The sequence below is a fragment of the Thunnus thynnus genome, chromosome 4 (genome assembly GCF_963924715.1).
Source record: "Thunnus thynnus chromosome 4, fThuThy2.1, whole genome shotgun sequence".
Classification (NCBI taxonomy): domain Eukaryota; kingdom Metazoa; phylum Chordata; class Actinopteri; order Scombriformes; family Scombridae; genus Thunnus; species Thunnus thynnus.
In genome coordinates, this window is record NC_089520.1 from 11,192,928 (window position 1) to 11,215,242 (window position 22,315).

The 22,315-nt window shown below is 38.5% G+C and overlaps 1 protein-coding gene across 4 annotated transcripts in view; it reads left to right on the forward strand.

Annotated features, from left to right (window-relative positions):
• The window catches only part of LOC137181157 (metabotropic glutamate receptor 4-like), a 166,731-nt gene that overhangs the window by 79,057 nt on the left and 65,359 nt on the right, over positions 1–22,315 (forward strand). For all 4 annotated transcript variants that reach the window (XM_067586602.1, XM_067586603.1, XM_067586605.1 and 1 more), the window contains one exon: positions 10,521–10,737. In XM_067586602.1, coding sequence (XP_067442703.1) covers positions 10,521–10,737 — 217 coding nt within the window. The remainder of the gene's footprint in view (positions 1–10,520; positions 10,738–22,315) is intronic.

A 22,315-nucleotide genomic window follows, 5' to 3' on the forward strand; every position in this document is an offset into this window, starting at 1 on the left:
CTTGAATAAAGGGTCACTAGAGATGCCATCTTCGGTGTACACAGAAAGAAGAGCACAGAGACAGAGACCCAGATAGCAGGAAGTCGATTTCTCACACACTCTGTCATAAGGTCTTTAACAGATGGGGGGTGCTATGTTTAGCACAGATGAGAAGTGCTTCAAAGAACCTTGGAGCACCTTGAATATCCAGAGGGACATGTGAGAACCCATGTAAAGGAATTTGCACTGAGGGCATGTACCACCTTACTTTGCATTGCGGTTCTCTATATTACTATTGATTAGGCGCTTTTTGAGAAGCCACTTAAGTAGTTAGATGTAAGTAATGGAATTAAAGGTGCTTTTGCACAGCAGATACAGTATCTGAATTAAAGCAGCAAATAAGATCTTTTTTAAAGGGAAACTACCGATTTTATACATCAAAGTCTGTTTACAGGTCTTGGGGAATACTACTGCATGTGTGAAAAAAAGTTGTTTAAAGTTCAAAGGCTTTGTGGTTCCAGAGGGAGTCTGAAGTCTGATAAATTGTCTCAATTTATGTCACTTGAGACAAAATTATGTGGGACTGAAAGTTTAAAAGCGGAGGAAATCTGTGCAGACAGAAAGATGTGAGATTACTAGACCTCCTGTAGCCTGCTCCTCATCTCTGCTTCAGGTTAGTGGCTCGTGGCTATATTAGCTGCTACTAATATAATACACTCAAATCTGTACGGCGAAGTGAATCGAGTTGAGTTGCATAGTTTGCAAGGTACCATGTTTTGACAAGAAGAATGCATGGTTCTGCTACATTGATTTTTATTCTTTTTTTTTTAATGTCCATCTTGAGTCTGACAATGTTGTTGGAGTGCAATGCTAAATCAGTGGGGTACTCTTTTAGTGTTGGTAAATTAATGTTTCCGATTCAATTTTATTAAGAGAAAATACCAGGTATTTGCTGGTTACAGCTTGGAATATGATTAAGATTAGCTAGCTGTTTTTGTTATATATTATTATTAACTCTATCACCAATGTTGATATTGGACTATTCTGTAAAACCCTGAATACTGTTCAGTGATCTTTTTTTAATGCCAAAAACAACATTTATAAATATTATAGACTACAGACTAAAAAATCTTACTTTGGGCCCTTGTAATATGTGATTGGTGATTCTCATTATTGTTGACATTACATAAACTAAACAATTAATATGTTAATCAAAAAGTCATTGGTTCTTGTGATAGTGTGTTAAACTGTTAATGTTAAAGCTAATATTATCTATTTTGATGTAAGGTTACTTATGTACTCTTTCTTCAATATATTTCGATGTAAGTAGTTCTCCTGAAGACAATTGAATAACATATGGTCACCATGAAAAGACCAATATGGCATCCAGACTGTAACAGTTTCTGTTTGCTCACCAAAGCTCCCCCAAGTGGTGACCATATTTTCTCTGTTAAAAAGCATTTTCCCCTGATTGACATAAATTGAAAAGGGGTGTGAAACAAACTTCAATGAACTGTACTGCTGACTGTACCAAACCTCCATAACTGTAGCTTAAAGGACCAGTGTGTAAGATTTAGTGGCATCTAGTGGTGGGGTTGCAGATTGCAACTAACTGAATACCCCTCCCCCAACCCGTCACCTTCCAAGTGTGTAGGAGAACCTATGGTGTCTGGGAAACTCTCGAAAAATGCATAAGGTCCTCTCTAGAGCCAGTGTTTGGTTTGTCCATTCTGGGCTACTGTAGAAACATGGTGGTGCAACATGGCAGGCTCTGTGGAAGGGGACCCACTCCTTATGTAGATATAAAGGGCTCATTCTAAGGTAAGGAAAACACGACTCTTATTTTCAGGTGATTATACACTAATTAAAACATACTTATGAATATTATATTCCATTTCTGCCAATATTTCTACCAAAACTCTATTTAAATCTATTTTTTATGTAAAAAAGTGTGACAAAAGTACCCATACGTAGTTACTTTAATTGCTGTGCAATGAACATTTTCAAGACAATGTATATAAGATGTGGGCTGTAGCGTTGATTATCACTATCTGCCATAAACAGAAACAACATTCCCTCTCAGGCTGAAACAATAAACCGCACTGTGACAACTTGATTTAATCTTCATTATTGTTTGGGTTAATTGACTTTCTCCTTTATAGGCTGGAAAGGAATTGGATAGCTCATTTAGAGGTCTATGGGGTCAAGAAACTCTTTCAAATGCAGATGCTTTGTATATAACTAAGAAAGGTTTCATATTACCTCATTTTTTTAGCTTGGAGGCCAATGTGAGTAACTTTTATTTCACTTGTTTTAGCATTTTAATGCATTCTCAGGTCAAACACAAAGCTCTGCTCAGTAACAGTTAGGTCATTTGTCCCATCAATTCCCGGCAAATCAAAGGGATGACAACTTGTGGAGCTAATCTGAGCATGCGAGGCAGAAGTGTGACACAAAAATCAATATCTGGAGACTGGAGAACCATGCATGCACAAACCTTCACAGACATACAGAAACACACCCTCAGTGCACAAAATAGCATTTAAATTATCTGGGTTGCACATGTGTGATCAGCTTTTGCATTCAATTGCACTGCTAGGAAATGTAGCATCCACAGACATGGTTTTATTTGACCAAATTATACAAGAGAATAGTACGGTAGATAATATCTGTTGCAACCTCTAGTACAAGGAGGAATGTAAATTTTTGTTAATGCTATTGATTTGGAGAAAACTACATTCATTTGTTCGTTCTGAGTCATAATTAGGCGTGAATTGGACTTATATTGGGTGTGCATTTCTGCTGGAGAATATTTCATAAAGGAAGCTAGCTGTACAATATTTCTGACATCACTGGGAAAGAGAGTAAGATCAGCTTTTTCCAGGTTTGATGACAAACATCTGGAGGCAATCGCCTCATCCCAACTCAACCTTAACGGTCAAATCACTAGCAGGTTCACCTCGGTTCACAAATCCTTTCTGAAATGAAGAGTTACCATCACTTCACTAGAGCCGAAGTAGGCAGTGGAGAGACTTTGGTTCCCCAAGGTGATCTGCATGATTGAAGCAGGGTGATGTCAGTCTGAGTGGAAGACAAAGCAGGATGAGCTCAATGTTATTGACTTTTCCTTCTCCTCTCAATTCAATCGAATGTCAAAATATTAAAGGTCAAATCTGAAAGATGGAAATATTATCAAAAGGTCTAAAGCATGCTCAGAGATTTTATTGCCAGTCTCTTGGGGCTGAACATTTGACAGTGGACAGTATGGCCACACTGACTTACTGCACAGAAATTAGGCAGCCTTATCCAGTCATGGTTTACCATTTAAACTCAATTAACTGTTGACCTAAGCCCATTATAACTATGCAGTGAATCAAAATAAACACACAAACAGATGAAATGAAGTGCTGTCTTTGTGAAAGTCCAAGAAAATAATGGAGATAATGAATTAATATCCACTACCATACGGTCACTTTATATAATAATGCATCAGTCTGAATCATATCCAAATGTCCTCATTGTGTTCCCTGCCACATTGTTGTTCATTCCCAGAGCAGTGAGAATCTGTTTTGTTATATCATTATGCAGGAATTGGTTTTCTATTCAGGAGGCTCAGCTATTTGCTGCTCCACTTACCCTGACAGTAACAAAGTGAAACTTTAATCTCCCCTCAGTGTCAACAGCAGCTGATAGCAATTAAGGAGAAAGCCTGGATACTGAAGTGGTGTATTTGACTCAAAGAGTTCACCCACATCCCTCACTGCAAAATTTAAACAACTTCTCTTAACGTTTGCAGCCACTGTCTGGACCAAAATATCTTTTCAGGCCCTAAATTGAATTAAGAAGCTACAGTATGTGAATGAAATAATTATCCATGTGTCTGTTGTCTGTGTCGCTGCATGTGGTGCATGAAACAAAATGTTATTGTTGTTTTCATTGCAGATTATATTTCCGTAGTAAGTGACCATTATATGGTTAAACACATAAATTAGATGTTGTAATTTCAGTAAATTTAATCTGTATGAAGCTGGAGCAGGCATTATGTGCCTGAATATAGTGAGTACACTGCCATTTTGCCCACTGACACTTAGGTATAATGCAGCCTCTGCTGTATTGCAGCCAACACATAAAGCTCCTGCTGTGTGAGAGTGAGGAGCTTTTTGCACTGCGAGCTTTGCTGTTCTATACCTCTCTGACACAGAGCAAAACAATGCCAGGGCTCACTGTTCATGGAGAGCCAAAGCAGGCCTTGAACTGTTTAGTCTATGGAGCCTGGCAGATGTTTTAGTTTATGATTATCATGAGTGTTTGTGTCTACATTTGAATTTGTCTAAAGAAGAAAGCAGGCAGAGCTGCTAAATGATGTTGATAAAATTGCCTTTGGGCATTGGAGTTGGGCAGGTTCAAACATGTCCCTATGTTGCCCAAAATGTTTTTATGTTAGTGTGTGAAAAATATATGCTAATCTGGTGAAGAAGCTGTGGGGCAATCTTGCCTCAGAGCAATTTGAGGCTAATTCACTTTGTGACAACACGGTTATAAAGAGACGTCTATCATGAACTAAAAGCATTTTGAGCTGCAAGATCTACTGGAAAATTCAAAACTAATGTCACTTTTGAGCCAATATACGGAGAATGGTTTAACTTCAGAAAGTGTTTGACATTACAAGTCACTGCTGCTACATCAAACTTCAGTCAGAAAATGTAGATTGATGTGTCAATCACAATTAGGGCTGCAGCTAACAATTACGTTAATTATCCATTTAATATGCTGAGCCCATGGTCATGCCTTCAAATTGCTTGTTTTGTCTGACCATCAGCCCAAAACGAAAGATATTCAATTTACTACTGAATTTGACAAACAACAGTAGAAAATCTTCAAATTCAAGAAACTGGAACCAGCAAATCTTTGGCATTTTTACTTGAAGAAATATTAAAATGATTCATCAATTATCAAAAGTGTTGCTGATTAATTTTCTGTTAATCAACTAATGATTTCAGCTTTTAACACAATAAACATGTCTTTTTTTAGCCTGTTTTTTTCTTTTAGTAATTTAAAGGAATTGTTTTGTTGTGAAGATGGTATGTAATCTGAAATCCAGTCATTTGTTTTGCGGTGTATTATATTTCTGTTATCACACAGCTTGGCTTAGCTCATGCTATGCTGAAAGACATCTTTCTTTTGCAGTAACATGAGATTGCCAGGTAGTAAGGATAAACTATGTTTACCCATCCATGTTTTCTGTATGCAACTTGATTGAAACAGGTGCTCTGCATCTGGACTGCACTGCAGGTTGCAAGGATCTGTCAGGTGTCTGAATAACAGATGCAAATATAGTCACCTATTTTGCATACCAGCATAATTTGCACAGAAAAATACTGCACCTACACCTCAGGTCCCAACATTATCATCATTAAGTTTCTCCTCTTCTCAACAGGATGCTCAACAAAGCAAACAACATTTGAGATAAATGTGGCGCCAGACAGTCACTAAAAGGTCTTAAATGATGCTGGAAAACATAAAGGGAAGCAACACAATATTTCTATGCCAAATCATAATTTAGAAGAGAGGCATTAGTAACTATGGTGATCTTAGGACATTTGAAAATGTTACTATTAAATGTCTTGAAATCAGTTGAGCAAACTTTTAATTAGAAATTAGGCATTTCAGAATGAGATCTCAATTTGTGACCTGTATGTAGATGGGAGTGATGCACAAATAAATATAGTTCCTCCTGCACCTCCACATGGATTCAGGCAATACATTGTTATATGGTAATATAAGTTATTTGTGTCACAGTGAAAGTACGTCTTATGACTGAAATGCAATCTGAAGTGTAATTGAAAAACAAGCACAGACTGGTGCTGCAGTTTTTTACAGACAAATAGACATTACACTGTATGTCACTGGAACATGATTCACTGCAATGCATTGATATTAAGTTCTATCACAAGCATATCTGTTTTTCTAAAATTAGTGTAATAAGTGTTTTCCCACTGCAGTCTTAAAACTCAGGTGCTAAATGCAAAGAGCACAAAGTAAGGTTAATTAGAGATCATAAAATGTCCTGTTCAAGATGGAAAATTTACGCATCTCTTAACACTTTCACAGCAACTGACAGATTGGCTATCTGACTGACACAGCGTTACAGAAATTTGTTATTTTTGGCATGAAACTGTACCTGTTAATAGTCACAACAATTAAACAACTTTGCACTCTGCTGAATGCTGAAGAGAGAACATGTTGGGTGTCATAACTGAGAAAGTCATATGCCTGGCAGAGGACCATACTTGTTAACTCCTTCCTATGATTTATTTCTGTTGAAAGTTCTCCCTCAAATAATGCACTTTTATTCATGTCAGATGCAAGGTAATTATCAAGATGCTCTAGACTTTAATCCATGCGGTCATGCTGTGCATACTTATGATGTATCCCATATTCAGCAGAGCACCCTTACCGGTTTCTGTCAATATAATTTGAACAAACCCTTGAACATTTGGTTCAATGAAGGCTCACATGCCTTCTTTGTTTGTCCATCCCTCCTAATATGAAAGGAGACAGAAAAGGGCAGCAGGATGAAGATGGCTTTTATTACAGGGAAACCCTCCCCTCGTGTGGGGTTGATTCCACTGACCAAAACATCTTTAAGTATTTAAAGCCTTTATAGAGATGCCTGTTCTTCACGCTCTAAGCCACACTGTGAGACCTTATTAGAAGTGCCACTAACACTGCTATATACAAGTTTTAGTGGAAATACTGAGCATTTCTTAAGGTGCCTCACAGTTATAACCTCAATCACTACTACAGTATGTTAAGCTGTTAGAAATTCCATACTATGAATACATTGTGTTCATTTATTATGTTTCCCATATCATTATTTTATGTTTTTCCCCCTGCTGAGGCTCACTGAGGGAATCATCTTAAGGCTAAGTGAAGTACCTCAGGGACTCTGGCTTCTAACCTGTCTTCATCAATTCATTTCAAACCAAGCTATGGTAGCTTAGACAGGCATGGATAAGGTTGTGGTGGATGTGACTGAAAATACCACAAACGATGAGGTTTATACTTAGTCGAGCACGTACCAAACAAAGAGGAAAAAACAGTATTTTTTCTGCTCTTTTTTATTTTATGGGATAACTAAAGAAATCAGCACTCTTCACCCCAGATTCTAGCCTGATATTCAAACTGAATTGCTATTTCATTTCACTTGATTCATTCAGTCTTAAATCGTGTTCTTGTTAGCCAGTTTATTGTTATTTTGGGTTATTTTGTTTTGATTTGCCCTAAACCAACACCTGTAGTGATTTACCTATCTGTACGGCTGATCATTTTTAGTTGACATGGAAGTAGTTACCTCAACATTTTTCATATTGATCAAAGGAATATACCCATTGAAGAGTTTTTATTTCTATACATTGACTTAAAACAACTTGTAAAGCTGCATCAATCTCATCCAAGCATGTCACCATTTTTCTCTCGCTTTTTTCACGAATCTATCTATCTATCTATGAAAATGATATCCCTCATTCTCAATCCTGTCAACCAATGAGCGTAACACTACACCTATTTGAATCACTTAACAAATCTGAGGGTTGCACAGTGGTGGAATTAGGCTACACGGATTAAGTATTGAATGAGGTTTACATATTAAATATTCTTGCCACTAAATGCAGCACATACCAGCTAACGTGCTTACACAAACAACTGATTTATGAAGTCATCAGTATTTTCCAGATCATTTATTAGATCCCTTCTAACTAACCAAGTAAATACATATTTTTTCTTTTCTAATTTGTATTCGCTCTTTGTAAATGTACTGTATTACAGGTAATCCGTGGCCAAGGGCCAGTCAAGATAAAACATTTTTTATGTATATTTTACCTAGGAATACATGATATTATCGACATGTCATCAATATCGGCCAATAAAGGCTTTAAAATTAAATATCAGCATTGTCCCGAAATTAACATTTCTGAATACAACGAATTAGCCGTTGCTGCCCGGCTGTGCTTCCCTCCGTGGACTGTTTCACCCTGATGGTCCTGGTGCTTCCTCCACAGGCTCCACTTCACTTAGCTGGCCGACAGACCCGCTGCTTCTTCCCACTTTAACCTGAATAACAAACCGAGGGTCAGTGCTCTGGTTGGATCCACATGGAGAGCAGGGGTTAGCTGGGAGGCTAAGTGGGAAGAAACAGCGTGTCTGTTGGGCAGCTGAGTGACCGTCAGGGTGAAAATGGTCTGAGAAGGAGCTGCTGTGTTCAGCTGCACAGATAGGAAAGACGTTGGCAGACAGGATGTACCACTCTGTTTGAAAAAAACTTTTTCTTTTTTTGGTTTATTATGACGGAAATGCATATTAAGTGCATTACTGCCACCCTCTGCTTGGGAGTGTGGATCAGAGATTAAATTCCACCCATTAATCTTGTCTGTCTACCAAACTCAAAGAAAACTCTACCGCTCAACCCACTTGGCAGGTTCATTAAAGTATCGATGCTGAGCTCCTGAACTCCAGTCCTCCTGCTGTCTTCCTTCATATATTGTCTTTTTTGATCATTCTTAGTATAGTCTGTGATTGCATGCGTAATAATCTCCTCAGCCAGCTGGAAAAAAATATGTGTATATATCGGTATCGGCATCGGCAATCGACCAAAATTAGTTGGAAAATATCGGCATATCGGATATTGGCAAAAATATTGTGCATCCCTATTTTTACCCAAATAGGTGAGTTGGGCACAGCAGTGTTCATCTTGGAGGGAGGAGGTTGCCTTGAAGTCAGATGTGTAATATCAAGGCTTATCTGTGTGTGTGAGTGCATGTATGTGTGTGTCCCAGCCTGCAGGTCTGCTGTCTGTGATAATGAAATGCTGCATGTGGCAAAGAGGCATCTAGAGGGAAAACAGGGCTGTTTTTCATTAGGATCATGTTTCAATGAGTGCACCTTCTCCTCATCTTGTTTAGAGATACAAAAACATGATGACAGATCCTCATCAAAAAGGCACATTGTGTATCATTACCAGGAAACACCCTTACCTTCTGTTTGGTGAATCAGTGTGCCATAGGGATGAAAAATTCCATTTACACAAACTCAGTTTACCTATTACAAAAACTGATACGGTGCAATACCTGAAAACAGCTGAGAAACTCAAAAAACAACCACCAGAAAATCTTTAAATTGATGGCCGCTGAAAGAAGGCTTCGTGCTTTAGTCGACCTATTTATTTTTCTATTTCAGTTTCTTATGTAATATTTTTCTTTCTTCAACACACACATCAGTAAAATCTTTGGAGTAGTGGGAGCAACAGAAGCTTGCTATGATGCAACATCTTGTATTTATAAAGCTTTACTAATATAAAAGCTACTCAAGTGTACCATGCAGCGATGGAAAACATAAACAGTCTAATCAAATCAGTAATTTTTGGCTGGACTGCAACAGTGGAGCCAGCCCTACACATGCAGTTATCCATGAGTGAGTGAATGAGTGAGTGAAGAAGTTACACCATTGGTTGGGCAGGCAAATGTTGGCTGTTACTCTTTCAACATTAATCGGCACGAAGAATTTGCTATTGCATCATCAGGAGGCGTTTACAGCGCTTCCATTCATAGCCCTATTTGCTACTTGCCTCCCCACACATTTGTGTGTCATGCAGCGCTTTCACACAGGTTAAGCAAAGTCTGTATTTTACTCAAATTTACTGGCATTACACCCCTGAATATGTGTCACAACATGAGCAAACTTTTACAGTCTTGTCTCTAGATGACCTAAATACATGACTGTGATGGAAACAGAGGACAGTGCGATGCAGAGTGACTCTGTTTCCTGCTCCGAGCTCTCAGCTACGGTGTTAAACGCAGCAAACACGGCTAAACTCCTGTTTACACAGATGCGTACCAGCGTCTCTGCCATCTCCTCCTCCACTGTCCAGTGTGATTGACTCTCCGGCTGGCAGTGCTGTCAGCAGCTGGCAGGAGAGATGCTCCGCTGTGCGTTTGGATTTTATAACTGAACTAAATACCAGAACGCATTTATAATTTCCACCGCAGCCTCCAGATGAACATTTAATATCCAGGAATTCACATTATAGACAATACCACTGACTATCCTTGTAACAAATTGACCACAATTTCATACATTGACTATGCACGGTCCAGCCATGTACTAGGTTTTGACCTACAGTAGTCTTGTTTTCATAGTAAGGAGCTACAACTAAGCAAGCACATTCTGTAGTGCATTAAAAGTGTTAAGTTAAGATGCTGTAACTCATTGAGGGACTGAGGGATGTTTATGTTTAGCCAGTGACCTCTTCTCATTAGTCCGACATGCTCATCATCTCAGCGTGTGAACTAGCCAGCCTGCTGCCACATGAAAGGTTCAGGATCACTGGCTCTGTTTTGAGTCTCAAAAGGAAGGCAGTTTATTGGATGCCATCAGATCTCTGCCTCAAAATCTGTGTATAATTTCTACTTGTCTCATTTCCCACAACTATTTTCACTTGAAGCCACTTCAAGATTATGATATTATAAATATTCCTCCCTGTGCAGATACCTCAGGTGAGCTACGCCTCCACGGCTCCAGAACTCAGTGACAACAGCCGCTATGATTTCTTCTCCCGAGTGGTGCCCCCAGACACCTACCAGGCCCAGGCCATGGTGGACATTGTCAAGGCCATGCGATGGAACTATGTCTCCACAGTGGCCTCAGAGGGGAACTACGGAGAGAGCGGTGTCGATGCTTTCATTCAGAAGTCTCGGGAGGACGGTGAGTACACTTGGCCTCATATATCATTATTGCCTGTCTACCACTGGGAGTAGGAAGATTTTTTATCCATGCAAACATACTGGACTGTGGAAATCGGTGAAGCTTGGAGAACTACAAAAATCAATTAGTCAGGTTAAATGTTAGATTTGATCCCAGAACTTGCAAACAGACAGACTTCATTGGCAGACTTTATTGTTTGAAATCACAGCACATTTGAAAGCTTTAAAATGACACAGGATGTGTATTTAATACAACTACACTGGTTATGATGTGAATGGCTTTAAAGCTCCATTAAGTTATACTTATATTGACATTGAATCAACTGCTGTACGTGTCAAGTGAAGGGGTTGTTAGTAGGCTACTGCTGAACCCACTGAGGATCAACACCCAGCTGTAGCATGACACAACTTTAAGTGACTTTTATTAGCAATGTCCTCAGCTGATCGTGGCTTATAAACATTACCTGTAAACCAGCAGTCATTATCAAGCTGTTGCTGCAGATAAATTCATTATTTTATGGTCATTGCATCATCTGACAAAATGAACAAAATTACAGATTGACAGCAGCTTATAGTTAGAGGCACAAAGGTTTGCCATATTCAAGAACAGCCACAAAGCATCTGTTGCCATCTAAATATGCTGCAAATGTGTGTTCAAAGTCCTTGTAAAACAGGAAAAATGTTGGAAAAATAATTCAGAAATAAAAAGAAATAAGACTGCTGAGGAACAGATGCTCCACTTCTGAAACATCTGTAGTGGACATTAAAACACAGCAGGAACACACAACCGCTGCATCCTGTGGACACAAGGAGATACGCCTTTCGCAGGAAAAAAAAAACGCACAGCAGCAGCAGCAGCAGCAGCAGCAGCACTTGCAGTCCTCAGTGTGTACATTGGATCTGTTCAGCCAAAGTGCTGTTTTTCACTTATGTGGGCTTTGATAGTGCACACAGCCCTATGCACAATTACTTGCATACACACATGGAAAAAATATACATGTCAAATCTAAACAGACACTTCTGGTCACAATTATGCATGCAAAGTGTGAGTGAAGCATGAGTGGTTACGAGGTCGGTGTTACAGCTGTACTGTTTAAAATGGAAGATTTTCTGTTCAGTGAAAGGTCAGATGATGACTGAAAAATGTGGGTTTGTCATGCCAGTGTAGCAACATGTTGGTGTTGTTAAACTCATTGTTTGAATGCCATGGCTCTCATTACCAGATCCACCAATATAATTGCATGCAGCCATTTCCAAACAAGCTCAGACAAGCCAAGCTAACACAACCTGTCCAGAAATAGCATCACTGGAGCAATTTTTTTGGTGAAGAGAGAGGAGCAGTAGGCAGTTTGCTGCAATTAGCTATAATAAGGCCTATCTTGGAGTTCTTATGTCACCTAGTGCTCATCAGCTTAATACACTAAATTAATATATTTTCTTTTCTTTTTTGCAGAAACAGGTACATTTTTTGCTTGTTAGCCAGATTGTAATTTTATTTTAAAATTCTTGATCACTTTAACCCTAAAACACTGTTACACCAAGATGACTTAAAAGTGCAGTGTGTAGAATTTAGTAGCATCTAGCAGAATGGACTTGGCAGAAATGGAATATAATATTCATAAGTGTGTTTTAATTAGTGTATAATAACCTTAAAATAAGATTTGTTTTGTTTTTGTTATCTTAGAATGAGCCCTTTATATCTACATAGGGAGCTGGACCTCCTCCATGGAGCCCGCCATGTTGCACTACCATGTTTCTGCAGTAGCCCAGAAATCAAACACTGGCTCCAGAAAGTGGCTCTAGAAAGAGCAGGATTCAATTGGTTGCAATCTGTAAGCTCCCCACTACATGCCACTAAATCCTACACACTGTTCCTTTAAGTCTGGGGGCATAATATACAGGTTCATTCAGCATTTGGGATGGAGAGAAAGAAGAGGCAGAATTTGAAAAACACAATTTCTCCCATAAAAATTACACGGAACAGGATTTTTCTTTTGCCCTACTGTACAAGTCTTTGGATCCTCTTCCGTTTGCATTTACACCCATCCAACAAATTACTCTACTGAAGGAGATCCCAAGGAGTTTGAGTGCTTTGGTTGATTAAGTACAAGTATAATTAAAAGGATGAGACATTAAGGTGCTCCGGTCATGTCACCAGCTCGCCCTGTGCCTGGACAGACTGTGACTGTGCCTGGCTGTGGCTGCTCATCAATTATGTCTGTCACTCTCTGAACAGTTAATCGCCACGGCACCAGTCAGGGACAGCTGAGGAATGGGAAATAAGTGATACTGGGTGAAACATGTTTGGGATTTTATAAGAGCTGAAAAATCAAGTCTCTGGATACAAATTTCAATGCTATCAGATCTCAGTAGACTATATTGCCCAAGTTGAGGTGCAAATATTTGACAGTGTCACACATGAAGTATGGGAAAAACAATGAAAACGCTGTTCTCATCTGCACCTACTTACTTTGAACTGTAGATGAACAGGAATTAATCTACATTTCGATATGACTAAAATTAGATCGGTTAGAGAGTTGTGATATCAGTTTTGGTTACTTTTTTGATCAATTCCCCAGTCCTAGTGCAAAGACAGTCTATAACAATTCTAAATGGTGCATTTCTTTATGAAATTTTGGAGAAAGACAAAGTTCTAAAGGACAAATCCATCAAGAGTTTATTTTTCTTTAAATAAGTTTCAGTCCTTGCAGGAAATTACGATTTTGCAATCGCACTAATTAACGCAAATTCAAGAAATCTGCACTATTTGAGAGAGCTTGCAAATTTACTAAATTACCGCAACTTTTCCACATGAAATGTCCAAATCTACAGACTACTTGTGATTTGGACCAGTTGTCGCATTTTGTGTCATGGTAACTTCCATCATAACTTACATGCATTCAGCAAGGATTCGGGCACACAGTCGGGTGGAAGATGAACAAATCTCACCTGCCAATACAAATTACTGCCATTGACCGACAAAACAATTCCCAAATGTCCCCAAATGAGGTTTGCATTCAGTTAGACAGAAGAATACAAGATGATGTGTTGTTCAGACAACAAAGATGGATATAATTTACCTCAAACATAAAAATGGGCACTTTGGAATGAAACTACAGTACTGTTCTGCAGTACAGACTGTGGATATAGGTCAAGGGTTTAACCGCACACTTAGAAATGCTCTTTGATTAATGACAAATTGAGCCCATTATAATTTGTAGACTTATACCCTTAAAATAGTTTATAAATTCCATAACTTAACTTTCATCTGCATCATACAGTACCTGTTACTTTTATTCCCCTCCAGTTACTTAGTGTAGGCATTTCAATAGTATTATGCTTGTCAATTTTTTTAAACGTACAAATATAAAAAAATAATCAGTGAATTCCATGTTTGTTCCAGCTGTATGAGTGGATAAACATCTCTGCAATCAACACTTCAAATCAAAATAATTGGCTCTTAAAAATAAACAGATATTAGTTATTAGATATTTTCCTGCCAAGTGATTAGCATTCAGTTTGATCTCTTAATTGAAATGCTCTCCATAGTGTACTCTTACAGTATTAAGTCTGCAAATCCCTTGACTACTGAAAGATTGTATGCTGATATAATATTTTTCAAACATACCGTTAATTCACTGCTGTACAAGTGCACTTATCTTTCCAGATTCTATTGTTTTGATCAGAATGTATCTTGAAAATAAGTCCAAAATGCAAATTATTTGAGTCAGCTCCCACAGCAACAACCCTGACAGCCCCACAGCCACCTGCTTGGAGTTGCATCAGCACAGCTTTTCCTCTGTCCCTTAAGAGAACTAGCAAATATAACTGAGTACAATGTGGATATAAAGCAGATGATGAAAGGTAAATATGAATTCCAGGTGGAGTTTTTTGATCTCTGCTTTTGTATCTCTCTTCCCTGGCTAACAGTTCCCTAGAGGTGGGAAGTGTTCCCGTTTTTGGGGTATTTGAGGTGAACAGCTTCTCATCTCCCATGCACTGACCCAGGATGTGAACCCCCCTAAAGGAAAAGATATAAGAGTAGATGTAGGAGAAAGAATTCACTTTGCTTTGTAAAAAAAAAAAAAACACTTTAGGAAACTTCTGATCTGTGAAAATGTCCAAGTGTCTATTGTTAAATGTTACCACAGCCTATTCAACTGACAATGTTATATATAGAAAGTGCAGTAAGTATTTTCATATTTTCTTGGCCTATCCTTTTGTGCCAGCGTATTTGAGGACTCTCTCCTGGCAAGGTGAATCTTGCAGTTATATTTTATGGTGAAAAAACAAAGCAAACAGCGGGACAATGAGGCCACGAGTCTCAGAATAAGTGTTTATACCACCAAACAATTTAGTAAGAGCATCCTAAGTGATGTATTTCTGGCTCAAATGGACACAAGATGCTTTATTTCTTTAATTTTGAATGGCTTATTTCCTGAAACACAGACATAGTTTCTGCAACGGAAAGTTCATAATGGTCATCTGGGGCTTTCATGGTCTCTTACTTTCTTCCACTTTGGTATTTATGAATATAAGATCCTTTTTTGAGTGCAGCCTTTAATAAACAAACAGGAGATAGAGAGGCCAGTGAAGTGTAGGGTACTGGGCAGAAGAAGTCCAGAGAGTCCCATCTTGGACTGCAGACAGGCCCTCTCTGCAGAGATGTTGATTACTGTGGAGCATTCCCCAATAGATGTCATTAATCAAGTTAATGAAACACAATGTCAATAAGAACCCTAACAAGATTCCCTTGCAAACCAATGGCCTGCCTGACATCAACTTGAGAAACCCTGCTAATGGAGTAACTGCTGTCCCTGTTTGACGAGGAGGATTACAAGCATTAACCACAGAGTTGGGATGAATAAGTACATGTGGGGAATGTAAAATGAAGAAGAAGAAAAGGGGAACACAAACAACTCAGCATTGCTCCTGGGTGATTTATTTGTATATACAGAGAGCAGACAATATTAGACTGGGTTGAGCTTTTGCCTGGTAACAGAGAGCAAAATATGAAATGTAGAGCCTAATTATGCTTAATTAACCAATTCTTACTAACAGAAATCTTTTAGGTTCATATGAAACATTTAAATTTGGAAGTTAGTTGGAAAAGCCTGGGAGTTTATCTTGATAAATGGCTTTTTTCTAATCTCCCAAGCTTCTAGCATTTCCTTTCTTTCTACTGCTATTCAGTGTATATTTTATTAGATTTTTTTCACATAAATATATTATTCGAAAGTTATAGATGTATATATAGTGTTGTGGCTGATGTTTTTCTTTCTTCTGGTTTTCGAGGATGAATGTTGTCTTTTTTTTTAAATGGTTGATAGATGGCAGTGTCTTGGCAATCCATCCAACAGTTGGGAAATTTCACTAAAAATCACAAATGTCAACCTCATGGTGGTGCTAGAGGAAAAGTCAGTAAATCGCTTAAGTCATTAAGATTCGTTTGGAATCCATTAGTGTCTGAAGTGCAGGGAAGCTGTTTGTGGAAAATGCATTGTCAAGGTGCTGAATGTTTGCTCAAAGTGCGTTTGAGGGACACGTATAATCAGATGTGTTCCAATGAAGACGATGTAGCCTACTCACAAACATTATGAAAAAATTTTATTTTTTAGTTTAGTTTAGTTTGATTATTCATTCATTTTTGTTTTGCCATGTTACCATTTATTGTTTATAGGCTATTTAGCCCTAATTTGCCCATTGCCTTACATGCCTTCATGAATGGAACACCAAAAGACAAATACATATTTGCGTTATGATGTTATAAATTTAATTTTTTTTTTTTTTTGGTGATGTTTTCTTATTCACACATTGTTGAAATGCCTAAATTAATAATTGATTAGGTGAAACTATGTGTTTGACTTTGTCATGTCGATTGTGTTGTGACATTAAATTACTCATATGTGGCTACTTTGGTAATTCAAATAACATAGGTTATCTCATTATGTGATGAATGTATTTTTATAATAATATCACACCACCCAAATATAGATATATTTCCTTTTAATACCCATTTTCAGTGTCATTTTAGACTGAATTATACTTACGGCCACGCAAAGCGTTTAGTATTCTTAAAGATATCATAAAACAAGATGACCAAAACACAGGTGATGATTAAACAAACTCATTTTTTGACGTTAGACACTCCCTATTGAAGACAATGCCTTAATACAATGACAGAGTATATTTTTTAGTATTAGAAATGTGGTAGCCAGGTGCATGGATAGTTTTGGGTATATAGTGACCCCTGGCAGTTCTAGTGTTAATCTGCTGGAGGAAAAGTCGGGGCATCACAAAAGTCAGTAGGATTTATCCTCCGAGGAACATGAATGTCTGCACAAAATTGTCATGGCAACCTATCTAATAGTTGTTGAAATATGTTAGTGTGGACCAAAGTGGTGGATTGACTGACCAACTGACAGATCAACAATGCCACCCCTAGAGCCATGCTGCTAACATGGCTAAATAGCCACATAAGTTGCATGGTAATTTATATTGATGAAGAGAAGTCATGGGATGTGGTGATTGCATTAGAGAAATGCATTGCTCCACCCAGAGCAACTGGGAGACATTTGAACATCTGTATTCTAAATGACCGCAATCACCCAGGGAAGAGATCACAGCACACTCAGCGATGTTCCTACTTCTATCCATATGGCCTTTTAATCTCTAGTTCACACCGTGTGTGGCATGTCAACCAGTTATGTCTTTATTTATTATTTGACATTACGCAAATGACCCCTGAGTGCCTCAGATATGTCCTGTTGCAATTTGTTTAAACAATTACTTGTCATTGCTTAATTGGGCAAGGCGAATGGCTGAGTAATCATCACTCATCTCCTCTCACTTCTCTCTCTCTCTCTCACTCAAAGGGCTTCCTGTCAGTGACAAAATGGTTATGTGTGTCTTTCTTAATGCAGAGATATTGTAAAAGCCAATTTTCTTGAGCAAGTAGTGCTATGTGAACCTTAATCTTGAGTATTAGATACCCTATAGAAATGTTAGGGAACCTCAGTGTTTCAGGCAACATCATGTTGTACTTATGGATATAGGAATGTAAACGCACATAAACATATTTTCCCATATAGGAGCATGCACTTTACATTAGTAAATATTCACAAGAAGACAATTACAGAAACTGCGTGTTGACGATCCAATCAAGAGAGCAGAAAACCAAAGCAATGGATTGGGATGTGGGGGAGGTTACGGGGGATGCTGCAGTTTAATTTATCCTGAAGTACCCGGGGGATGCTGCACAAATTGGCCACAAGAAGCAATGTGAATTTGTACAGATAAGGTTAGTGGCTGCTAAGCTAATACAGTATATGAATAATTACATGGAAAATAAAAAAATTAAGAAGATAAAGGCGGAGGATACTGACAAAAAAAAAGATCAACCCCAAATTAGCTTCCAATCGATAAACTGCTGTGTTGTCATTTGCCTAAAATGGAGCTCAGATAACCTTAACCCCTATTAACAGGAAATGATCAATGAAGGGTTCAAGAATTATAAAAAGCAACAAATTAAACATGTTTGTTGAATAGGAATCGATGTAATTTAATTAGCTATATGATAGCTCTGTGCTTTGGAATATTTTGGAAAAAAGACAATTTAAAAATATGGACAGGGCTGTGAGGGTAAAGGATAGGATTTTGACAGATACTTACATCTGCCTTTGTATTTCCCAACTGTTAAAAAGAGAAAGGATTTCAATTAACAACATAAGACAATGATACAAATTTGCCAGCTCATGCAACTAATCTGGATTACAATTCTGCAACTAATCCATACAGCTCCTCTTTATTAGAACATATCAATATCACTTTGTCAGAGGGATAAGATGTTGTCAGCCTCAGCTAAGCACTTTGTAAATGGCTTCATGTTATCATCATTAGACTAGGCTTACATATTGTATTATTCAATATTATAAAGATTTGATGACAACCTGTGTCAGAACCTGATATCTTTAATTAGAATACACTAATGTGGTTAATGAGATGATTTGATTCATGAAACAAAAAAGATAATTTAAACCTACAAATTGAACACATTCTTGAAAATGAAAAGTGGAGTTAATTATCGAGTATTGACATGACAGTCATTACTCTGCAATTACACAATATTTAAAAGAAATGGAAACTCATGTCCGATTTCACTTGTAATAAGAAAGGAGGTTCATTTTAACAAGGTAAGCAATATTCTTGCCTACAATAACATTGTGTTTTGGGTTGTTAGTGTGTACAACAAATCTCATTAAGTATCCACCAAGTGTGTCTGTTATGTTTGGGTGGATTCATAGATGGGTGATAAATTAAAGGGAAAAACAACATTTATCAGAGTCAGAATGAGGTTCATTGCCATGTAGGTTTGCACATACAAGGAACTTGCATTGGTGTTGTTGTGTATTAGTCAGAAAAAATACAATAAGTTAAAGCTGGAGTGCGGGACTTTTGTTTTCCCCTTCTGGCAGTGAAAGTAATTACAAAAACACTGTTGACACATGCGTACGTCATAGACTCTGCTGTAGCCTACACTGTCGCTACTGTTGTGGCTGTAAGACAGTGGATAAATTGTTTTGAGCATCACACAGCCCCTGTGAAATGACTCATTTCACTATCAGAATTTGATCCATTTGGTCCGAAAACATTTGGAAAGTCTAAGAGCTGCACGATTAAATTATTTTATCCCCGTTCAAGTCAGCAGAGGGCTAACTGGAGGTTAGCCGGCTTGGCTAACTTCCAAACTGTGGCCAGTTTATTACAGGGATAGTCAGTGGTAGTGTCTATAATGTGAATTCCTGGATATTAAATGTTCATCTACAATTTTCTGTAGTGGTCCCAGTAATATTTGCTGGTAAAGTGTTCTCAAGTAACATATCACAAGACATGGTTAAGCTATGTTTGAGTAAAAAAGAAGGTTATGAATGCAGTTGAAAGAACAACACTTTCCACTCATATCTTGATGTTTGATTCGACAGAGAACTGATTTTACTTCTAATTATAACTATTCCACTTATTATTAACTCCTCCTGTTCTTTCATCTATTTCACTTGGCGGATGTCTCTTGTTTATCACTGTATTGAGTGTTTTGTCAGTGATTGCTATTTGGGGTGCTTTAACTCTCCCAACACCTTTTTCCTGCCTCTTTCCTGGTTAAGGAGGCAGTGGTGGAAATTCTAAATGAAAGTTTTGCATTTTGGATGCAAATTCAGGAGGCTTATCTCCACCCAGTTACTGCAGTTACAGTCAAATCAAGTGCACCTGCAGAGCAGACGCCCCACACTAAACTATTATAACAGCTACATGAGTTACATGTTTTACCTGCAAGACTCATATTTTAATGCTGTTGTTCATCATTTGTGATGTGAAAACGTGAGAGAAATAAAAAGCTTGCATCCTGGTATTTAGTTCAGCTATAAAATCCAAACGCACTGCGGAGCGTCTCTCCTTCTGGCTGCTGACAGCGCTGTCAGCCGGAGAGTCGATCACACTGGATGGTAGAGGAGGAGACAGCAGAGACGCTGCTACGCATCTGTTTAAACAGGATTTTCGCCGACTTCACTGCATTTAACACCAGAGCTGAGAGCCTCAGAGAGCCTCCGTTTTCATCATCTCAGACCGATTAATTTTGAAAGAGCAACAGTCAATGAGGAAACTCCAACATGGCCGGCCAACCAATCATGAAACTTCATCACTCACTCAGGCTCTCAGTCACTCATGGACAACTGTGGTTATAGGGCAGGCATCGCTGTTGCAGTCCAGCCAAAAAACTCTGGTCTACTGTGAATTACAGAGAGATTTACCTGGTGTTGATAGGCTTAATTAGCATTGTGTGAACTTTTTTGGCAAGGGCTTGAATGTAACAGACATTCATTTATATGTAAAAGTTCTGCACTATTGGTTTAGGTAATCCTAAATAATATAAAAATAAAGAATTTACAATATAAAAAAGAAAATATGTAAAATATATTCTAAATGAGAGGAGCTGCTGCAGGTTTAAATTTAATAATAATGATAATAATACCAGTAATGTTAATGTAATGCACCATGTTAGATCACACTTGCACAGAGTTGCAAGTGTGAGATTGTGGGGTGTTTCGTTAATATAACATGTAATGTCCATGAGGGGGGGGGGGGGGTGTAGTCTATGTCAGTGGGGGTCCCAGACCTTGTTGATGAGGCCAGCTGCTGGGAAGAAACTGTTCACATGGCATGAGGTTTTGGTTTTGACAGACCTCAGCCTATTGCCATAGGGGAGCGTTTCAAAAAGTTTATGTCCAGGGTGGGAGGGATCGACCATGATCTTTCCTGCTTGCCTCAGTGTCCTGGAGGCGTGGAGGTCCTGGAGGGACAGCAGATTGCATCCGATCACCTTTTCACCTTTTCTTTTAAGCACATTGAGTCCACACCTGTTGTATAAAATGGGCTTTATAAATAAACTTGACTTGACTTGACTTTTCGGCACAGCTGATGATACACTGCAGTCTGTACTTATCCATGGCAGTTGCAGCAGCGGTGATGGAGGAGGTGAGGATGGACTCAATGTTGGGGGTGTAGAAGTGTACCTTCATTTTCTTTGGCAGGTTGAATTTCTTAAGCTGCTGCAGAAAGTACGTCCACTGCTGATGCTCCCACTTGAAGTCGTGACTGATGATGGTTTCCAGAAAGCAGAAGGACTCCACAGTGTCAACCATCGCTGCTGTCTTTAGAGTGTTGAGCTCCAAGTTGTTTTGTCTGCACCAGGTCACCAAATGGTCAATGTCCCCCCTGTAGGTGGTCTCATCCCCACCAGAGATTAGCCCAATGAGGGTAGTGTCATTTGCAAACTTCAGGAGCTTAATGGACCAATGACTGGAGGTGCACCTGTTGGTGAACAAGGAGAAGAGAAGTGTAGAAAGGATGCAGCCTTGAGGGGAACCAGTGCTGATGGTCCAGGAGTCCAGGATGGTCCGGGAATTAAGTGTCTTAGTTATGATGTTTCAATACAAGCTGCCAGAATAGCTTCAATGCTCATTGTCATAGATTCTGCAAGTCTCTTGGACTCTACTGGAGGGATGAACACTGCTCTTCCAAACTACATTCCCTCATTTGGTGCTTTGAAATCTCCCATCATGTTGAATTAGGTTGAGATCTCTTGGCTGTGAAGTCCACAGTATATGACTCACATCATTTTTATACTCATCAAACCATTCAGTGACCTTTCGGGCCATGTTTGCTCTATTTCTTCACTAATTTATTTAGGTTTTTACTGGAATTGGTCACCCATCTGTAACATATAGAGTCATACAGTTTTTATTGTTAGGCTACTTTGAAAAAATATAAACCTAATAATTATCTAATGATGCTATCTGAGTATTCATGAAAAATCGCATATCACCAACTTCCTTTACTCTTTCCTTCCCTGGTATCCCATAAACTTGTCTACACAGGGCCCAAATAACCCTTTGACAAGCAAACACCCAGTGCATCCACTGTATCAGTCTATAGTGTATATGACAAAATATTATAATATTGTATATTTCAGTATTCTTCTCATAAACACATCATACATATCATCAAGAAACACAGCTTAGTCA